Source organism: Chelonia mydas, chromosome 14, assembly GCF_015237465.2.
Source record: "Chelonia mydas isolate rCheMyd1 chromosome 14, rCheMyd1.pri.v2, whole genome shotgun sequence".
Lineage (NCBI taxonomy): Eukaryota > Metazoa > Chordata > Testudines > Cheloniidae > Chelonia > Chelonia mydas.
The window spans coordinates 36,893,212-36,901,345 of NC_051254.2; the positions used below are offsets into that span (position 1 = coordinate 36,893,212).

General features: G+C 55.0%; 3 protein-coding genes across 6 annotated transcripts in view; 2 read left to right on the forward strand and 1 right to left on the reverse strand.

The window, feature by feature from the left end:
- The window catches only part of LOC102936186 (butyrophilin-like protein 2), a 1,677,894-nt gene that overhangs the window by 835,955 nt on the left and 833,805 nt on the right, over nucleotides 1-8,134 (reverse strand).
- LOC114020220 (butyrophilin subfamily 1 member A1) overlaps nucleotides 1-8,134 on the forward strand; it is a 1,361,724-nt gene that overhangs the window by 611,710 nt on the left and 741,880 nt on the right.
- LOC122461322 (zinc finger protein 420-like) lies at nucleotides 1,078-7,964 on the forward strand. Of its 4 annotated transcripts, none has more exons than XM_043528034.1 (4): nucleotides 1,078-1,569; nucleotides 1,669-1,795; nucleotides 2,839-2,987; nucleotides 3,325-3,457. In XM_043528034.1, the coding sequence occupies exons 2-4, from the start codon at nucleotides 1,669-1,671 to the stop codon at nucleotides 3,337-3,339; spliced, it is 291 nt and encodes a 96-aa protein (XP_043383969.1). In that variant the 5' UTR covers nucleotides 1,078-1,569; the 3' UTR covers nucleotides 3,340-3,457. The 4 variants fall into 4 exon arrangements, with proteins under 4 accessions (XP_043383969.1, XP_037770638.1, XP_037770637.1 ...); XM_037914710.2 differs by having other exon boundaries at nucleotides 1,111-1,569; nucleotides 2,839-2,952; nucleotides 3,325-7,964; XM_037914709.2 differs by having other exon boundaries at nucleotides 1,114-1,569; nucleotides 2,839-2,952; nucleotides 3,322-7,964.

Below are 8,134 nucleotides of genomic sequence, written 5' to 3' on the forward strand. Positions count from 1 at the left end.
TGGTCACCCTATTGGGCCATAGGCGTGGGAACTAGTGGTGCAGGGGGTGCTGCAGCACCCTCAGGTTTTAGCCAGGGCATCACTGCTGGATCCCCGCTTCCTGTTTCCTGGCCTGCCGGCACCCCACTGCCAGCCCACCGGTGCAAGGGTCCCAGCTGCTGGACCCTCTCTCCTGGGTCCCCTCTGCCAACTCGGGGTGGGGGGCGGACAGGGCTAAGGGCACTGACTTTCAGCACCCCCACTATTCAAAGTGTTCCCGCAACACTGGCTGGGGCTCTGAAGTGCCAGGCCCAAGAGGTGCCGGGGCTATGAACGGCCAGGCCCAGGGGTGCCGGGGCTCTGAAGTGCCAGGCCCAGAGGTACGGGGTCTGTGAACTGCCAGGCCCAGAGGTGCTGTCTGGGGCCCACCCCTGGGAAGCCCTGGCACAAATTAAGCACTGGAAAAACGACATTCCTATGTCTAGGGTGAGGTCTCACACAGAGCCAGTGTCCCCGAGAAATGTGTCTCCTGCTGCTAGGGCTCTGGGCAGCCTCTCTAGGACCAGGACCTTTCACCCCCATGTGCTTGAGGATATTGGGGACTCTCTGGAACAATCCCCAATTTCCATTAGAAACGCCCCTTCTCCCCCCTCCCTGGGGTCTGGATGGATCCGTTCTGTCCAGTCACTAACAGGGTGGCTTCTATGCACGATGCCCCCTTAGTACGGGGAGAAGCTGCGGGAGCCCAGGGTAGGTTGGGCCCCAAGGGGGCAGGCTCTGGGGCAGAGCGCTGCAGGAGAAGGGTTTATCGCTAGGACCCAGGAGCAGCTGGGGGGCGGCTCTGGGGGGAGCGATCGCGGGGCTCAGGCCCGGCCGCAGGAAGTGACTCGCAGCCGCTGCGGGGACTCCGGCTCCCGGCGAGATCCCCGCGCCCCGGCGGCTGGTGCTGGGAGCCCGGAGCCCGGGCTGCAGCCGGGAGAGGGGAACCTCCAGCCGGGCCCTGATCGCTGCTCCCCGGGAGCCTCTCCCAGGGCAGAGCCCCCAGCCCGGCCAGGGCCCCTTCCCGGCCCGGCCCCTGCCCCGGGGGTCCCGCTCGGAGGGAAGGTAAGAGAGACCCGCCCCCCCCCGTCACTCCCAGGCTGCAGGGGGCGGGTTTGGCCCCTGGCGGCTCCCCGCGGAGCTGGCTGCGATTCCCTGCCCCGGGCCCGGGAAAGCTGCCGCCAGCCCCCGGTGTGTGCGGGGCGGGGGGACCAGCCCGGGCCGTGCAGAACAGGCCCATTGGCACGGGTGGGGCGGGGGGACATTCCCCCTTTTCAGAAGCAGGAAACACCCCCCTGGGCAGGGCTGGGAAAACGGACCAGACTCCCAGTGCTGGAGCCTGACCCCAGTGGCCAGAGGCTGCTGTGAAGTACGAAGGGAAGCTGTCGGGATTCCTGTCCCCGTCCCCGGCTCGGAGCTCTGCTTCCCGTGTCAGCCTGTGGCTGGCAGGCGGGTGGGAAATGAGAAGACCCTGCCCTGCTCCGTGTGCTGGGGGGACAAGGAGCTCTCACCTTCTCCACCCCCTGAAGCCTCCTGGCTGCTCTGAGCAGGGTGTGTGTCTGTGGGGGGGATTCTGCGCCTCCTCCCCCATGACTAGTGGGATTGTGGCTGGGGCAGCAGGTGCTGAGTGGGGGACTCTTGTTGTTCCAGATGCCGGTGACCTTCGAGGAGGTGGCTGTGTATTTCACCCCGGGGCAGGGGGCTCTGCTGGACCCTGCTCAGAGAGCCCTCTACAGGGATGTCATGCAGGAGAATTACCAGACGGTGACCTCTCTGGGTAAGGGATTCCTGTGTCCTCAGCTATTATAAGCCGTAGGGTCTGCGTGTCTGACTCTGCTCAGTTGGATTAGGAAGGAATGGGTCTCAAAGTGAAGTGCTTCTCAACCAGGGGCCCCTGTGGGACTGCGACCAGGTTTCAGGGGGGCCACCATGCAGGGCCGGAGTTAGATTTGTGGGGCCCAGGGCACAAAGTGGGAGCCGCACTGCATGGGGCTGGAGCTAAAGCCTGAACAACTGAGCTTTGCGGGGCCCCATGGGGTGTGGGACCCCAGGTATTTGCCCTGCTCCCTGCCCCCGAATGCTGGTCCTGGCTTTTATAGGCAGAAAAACAGTTGGTGTGGCAGAGGTGGGCCGTGGCGTTTTTATACCATGTCGGGGGGCCTCCGAGAGAAGGTGGTTGAGAACCCCTGGTAGAGTCCACAGCTCCACTGTGAGAGATACGCTCCTCTCCATGCCCCCTTCAAGGGAACAGAGGAGGCAGAAACCTAATGGACAGGCTAATTCATCCCCATCTCTCCAGCTTTCAAGGGGCCAGAAGCAGGGGATTGCCCTGCCTGTGTTATTTCTCTTTCACACACCGTTCACCGGTCCTCTTGGGACGAGGTCCATCCATGGGGAGGGCTTTCGGTGCTGCAGGCTCAGGGGTGTTGGGACAATTTGTACAGTGGGGGGCTGAGAGCCATTGAACCAAACTGTAAACCCTGGATAGAATGGAAACCACTTCAAGCCAGGGGGTGCGGCAGCTCCCCCAGCACCGCTAGATCCGGCACCGATGTGCTGGTTTGGAAATAGGCAGGTGTTTAACACCAGAGCTGCGTGTGCCAGAAAGTCCCCCAGAGCTCATCTACCCTGAGAGCTCCTAGTGAGTGCATGAGAACACTCCCCCACCCCACCTCCCCACCCCACCCTGCTCCTTCGAAAGGGTCTGAGTTACCACAGTCCCATGTAGGTTCAGCTTAAACTCAGGGAATGTTCCTTCTGACAAATACTCTACCAATGCTCCATGTGCCCTGAACTTGCCTGATTTCACCCCCTGTGCAGGATTCCCCATTCCCAAACCTGACCTGATCGCCCGGCTGGAACGAGGGGAAGAGCCATGGGTCCCGGATCTCCAGGCCGGTGAGGAAAGGGAGAGTCTGAGAGGCACCCGCACAGGTGAGGAGTCAGGGAAACTGAGACAGAAACATCTGGTGAGAGAAGGAAAAACCTGGGACTCCTGAAATGTGCCGTGAGCGAAAGCCCCCATTTCTGCCCCATCTCACCCAGGTCAGGGCTGCAGTCAGCCCGTGTCATATTATGAAGGCAAATATCAGTCACGGCTTCCCACCTATCCTGTTAGCTGTCGGTAATTTCCTCCCTGACTTTCCTTCCCTGGGAGTGTTTGGCTGGGATGTGCAGGCAGAATCCAGTGTCTCCGTCTCCCCAGCAGTCACTGTGTTGTGTTTTCCATCTTTGCTATTCCCCTTTCTGTCCTTTCCCCCCCGGCAGAGGCAGTGACTCCTCTCTGGGTTCTCTCTCTCCCAGCAGGTGATAGGACAGTGAGTGAGAACAAGGAGGAGAATCAGCAGGAGAAAGGTTCTGGGAAAGTGGTATCGCAGGAGATGGTTTTGAGAAGAGCTGAAGGGAATTTTTCCCAGTGCTTGGAACAGGGAAATGCCTGGGGAGATCGACACAGATCAGCGATGCAGCTGGGAAACTATCCCGGGAAGAAACTTGATGAATCCATTGACCGTGGCGGAGGATGCAAGGATCCCAAGGAAATCACAGTCCAGCAGAAAAGTCACAGTGAAGAGAAACCTTACAAATGCCTTGACTGTGGGAAAAGTTTCCGTTTCAGTGCAAGCCTTATTAAACATTGGAGAACCCACACAGGAGAGAAGTCCTATAAATGCCTAGACTGTGGGAAAAGCTTCAGTGAGAAGTCAAACTTTATTATGCACCAGAGACTGCACATAGGAGAGAAACCCTATAAATGCCTGGAGTGCGGAAAAAGATTTAGTCAGAGATCACCGCTTATGGCACATCACAGATCCCACACAGGAGAGAAGCCCTATAAATGCTTAGACTGTGGGAAAAGCTTCAGTAAGAAACCATGTCTTATTATACACCAGAGAATGCACACAGGAGAGAGACCATATAAATGCCTTGAGTGTGGGAAAAGTTTTAGTCAGAGTTCACACCTTACTGCACATCGGACACTGCACACGGGAGAGAGACCCTATAGATGCCGTGAGTGTGGAAAAAGTTTTAGCAAAAGTTCATCCCTTATTCAACATGGGAGAATCCACACAGGAGAAAGACCATATAAATGCCTTGAGTGTGGGAAAGGTTTTATCGAAAGTTCATCGCTTACTAAACATGGGAGAATCCACACAGGAGAAAGACCCTATAAATGCCTTGAGTGTGGGAAAAGTTTCAATTTGAAATCAGCCCTTAATATACATCAGAAGACCCACACAGGTGAGAAACCCCATAAATGCTTGGACTGTGGGAAAACTTTCAGTCAGCGCTCACACCTTAATAAACATAGGAAAATCCACACAGGAGAGAGACCATATAAATGCCTTCAGTGTGGTAAAAGTTTCATTCAGCACTCAAACTTTATTAGACATCCATGTCTGAACACAAGAGAGAGACGCTATAAATGCCTTCAGTGTGAGAAAGATTTCAATGCGCGATCGGACCTTATTAAACATGAGAGAACCCACACCGGAGAGAAACCGTATAAATGCTTGGACTGTGGGAAAACTTTTGGTCAGAGCTCATACCTTATTAAACATAGGAGAATCCACACAGGAGAGAGACCATATAAATGCTTTGAGTGTGGGAAAAATTTCATTCATCACTCAGTCCTTATTAAGCATCAGAGAATCCACACTGGTGACAAACCCTATAAATGCCTCGACTGTGGGAAAAGTTTTGTTGACAGAACAAAACTTACTAGACATCAGGCAATCCACACAGGAGAAAGACCCCATAAATGCTTGGACTGTGGGAAAAGCTTCATTCAGAAGTCACAACTTACTGTACACCAGAGAGTTCACACAGGAGAGAGACCCTTTAAATGCATTGAGTGTGGGAAAAGTTTTATTCATAACTCAAAGCTCACTACACATCAACGAACCCACACAGGAGAGAGACCTTATAAATGCCTGGAGTGTGGGAAAACTTTTATTCATAACTCAAAGCTTACTACACATCAGAGAACCCACACAGGAGAGAGACCCTATGGATGCCTTGAGTGTGGGAAAAGTTTTATGGAAAGTTCATCCCTTATTAAACATGGGCGAATCCACACGGGAGAAAGACCCTACAAATGCCTCGAGTGTGGGAAAAGCTTTATGGAAAGTTCATCCCTTACTAAACATGGGAGAATCCACACAGGAGAAAGACCCTATAAATGCCTTGAGTGTGGGAAAAGTTTCAGTTTAAAATCAACCCTTAATACACATCACAAAACTCACACAGGAGAGAAACCCCATAAATGCCTGGACTGTGGGAAAACTTTCAGTCAGCGCTCACACCTTACTCAACATGGGAGAATCCACACAGGAGAGAGACGTTATAAATGCCTTGACTGTGGGGAAAGCTTCAATAAGAGCTCAGAGCTTACCAAACATCAGAAAATCCACAAAGGTGAGAGACCCTAGAAATAGCTTGTCTGCAGGAAAAGATTCAATTTGACTTCACACATCAGTGATCAACACAACAGAGAGACCTTCAGTGTGGGGGAAGCTTCATCTGGTGCTCCTGGAGTATCAGGGATCCACAACTCTGCACAGGGAGAAACCTCTGAGATGATCTCGTGTGGAAAATGCTCCAAGTGGAGCTGACATCAGAGACTCCTCCACACAGCAGGGAAATTCTCTCAGGGCCCTGACTAGGGCTGGCCATGGTGACAAACCCATTTTCTCATTCCCACACACATCAGGGGCATTTGGCTCCCAAGGATCCAGCTGCCCATTGCTGGGGTGAAGATACAGCAGCATCAGCTGGTCAGTGACCCTCTGGCTCTGCCTGGTCTAAGCAAACCCCAGGCAGAGGAGAAGCCACGATCAGCCCGTCCTCCCTGCTCCAGCCTGGCTGCTGAGCTGATGGGCCAAAGATGGGGGAAGGAAGAGAGAGAAACTCCTCCAGATGCTCCCTCTGCCTAGCTGAAGTTCCCCCGTCTCCCTTCCCCTCCCAGCTGGGATCCCCCTGCCATGGAGATGAGGAGAAGGACACTTGGGCCAGGCCCCGCCTTCACTCTAGACCCCTGTCCCCACCCCCCATCTTCCACCAGCCCCTGGGCTGGGCTCCCCCACTTACCTGGGGCTGTTCCCTGCAGGGGGAGTGTCCCTGGGGGCTGGTAACTCCTCCCCTCCCCCAATCCGCAAAGGTGTTGGGTTCTGGGGGATCAAAAATTGAGGGACCAGGAGGATGGGTTTTGGGGAGGGAACTGGGGATTGAATGGTTGGGGCTGGGAAGCAGGGGGAGCTGGGTGCTGGGGTATCGAGTGTTTGGGGATCATGGGATAAAAGGCGAGGGAGAGCACAGGGGTAGAGCGGTGCTGCCTCTCCTCACTCTCCCCTTCTGCCCCATCTCCCTGCCCCCTCTGCATTCACACAGCACCACTTAGAGGGGCTGATTCCCACAGAGCCATTTGGGGAAGGCCGAGAGATCCCACCTCTGCTTCCGAGCATTTATCTGTGGTAGGAAATGTGGTCGGGATTAACCAGAGCATCTCTGTGACCCTCCTCCAGATTTCCTAGTGTAACCTCACCCTGAGCATCTTATGTGTGAGGCTAAGATATTGTCATCAATATTTTTAGTAAAAGTCACAGGCAGGTCATGGGCAATAACGAAAAATTCACAGAAGCCCGTGACCTGTCTGTGACTTTTACTAATAATATCCGTGACAAAACGGGGAGAGAGAAGGCTGCAGCACCCATTGCTGCTGGGGCTCTGGGGTCCCATGGTGGCTGGGCGATTGTGGGGGCTCTGTCTGGGAGGTGCATGGGCCCGCTGCCTCCTGTCGCTCAGAGCTCCGGGGCCCTGCCACCCATGGCAGCTGAGAGCTGTGGGGTCCCAGCCACCTGTGGCGACTCATATATCTGGAGGCCACCCCTGGGAGCCGGGTGCTGTGGGGTATCTCCACGGCCTGCAGCAGCTCAGAGCTCTGGGGGGCAGCTCTTTGCTACTGCAGGCAGCAGGGGGACCCCGCAGCTCAGAGCCACTACAGGCTGAAGTCACAGATTCCTTGACTTGCGTTACCTCCGTAACAAAATTGAAACCTTACTGACGTGTTCTGACTCCCTCCCATGAGCAGAGTGAGTGTTAGTCCCTGAGTTCCCCCTGTGGGGCTGGATTGTCTCATTCCCAGCTAGTCTCACATTTCTCCAGGTCCTGCTAACAAGAATTTAGTGTTTGTTCATTTTCTGGCTTATGCACCAGAATTAACTAGATGCTAAAAATGTGGAACTAGTGACAGTAAAATGTGGTGGTTTACCTTCTGTGCTATTTCAGGGCTATGGGATGAGTCCGAGGGTTTCCTTCCTTCCCCCATCACCGTCTGCTCTCTACACACCAGCCCCTACTCAGCCAGGGCTGCCTCATACCTGCATTGAGTGGCTGCAGCTCCCAGCCCTGGCTCCACAGGCAAATTCCTCCTGACCTGGATAGGGGGGGTGTAAAATGAGTGGATGGGGGAGGAGCCTCTGGGGGAAGAGGCGAGGCAGGCGTGGGACCTCAGGGGAAAGGGGTGGGGCAGGGCAGGTTCCAGCACTCCTGCTGGAGTGTCTCAGTTTTTTTAAATTAAAAAGTTGGCAACACAAGTTGCTTGCTGAGAGGCTGTGAAAAATATTAACAAACATACAAATATCACTTTTCACAGCAGCAGACTTACTAGCTAGCAATAAATAAATTACAATGATTTTGGTGTGTATCTGGGTAAGGGGACTGTTGGCCCCTTACTGAAACTTAGGACTTTTTTTTGCTTGACCCTTTCCCAGAACCAAAAGCCAGGGGAAGGGCCAATGGGAAATCAAGGCCCTGAGAGTAGTCCCCAGGGCCAATGGGGAGAGGCTAATGCTCTAGGTCAGCCTCGTTGACAGGGCAGGCAGGCCAATGAGGGAGTCAGGAGCCCGTTCTCTGTGTGAGCTGGAGCTGCCTGCCAGTGAAGGGCAGAGCTAAGGGGAGAGCAGCAGCCTGGGCTGGGCTGGACGCAGAGCAGCAGCAGTGCTGAGGCAGAGGGGAGCTGGGGCTGGGGCTGGGGCTGGGGCTGGGCCAGTCTGGAGCCGGGTGCGGTGAGCAGCTGGGGAAAGCGAGGGGGACTCTGGGCAGAGGGCCCAACGTAGGG

Coding starts and splice junctions, on each gene's coding strand:
- LOC122461322 (XM_037914709.2), top strand. CDS start 1,669: ATGCCGGTGACCTTCGAGGAGGTGGCTGTGTATTTCACCCCGGGGCAG. Junction 1,796..2,838: donor CCAGACGGTGACCTCTCTGG/GTAAGGGATTCC, acceptor CCCCCTGTGCAG/GATTCCCCATTCCCAAACCT. Junction 2,953..3,321: donor TCTGAGAGGCACCCGCACAG/GTGAGGAGTCAG, acceptor TCTCTCTCCCAG/CAGGTGATAGGACAGTGAGT.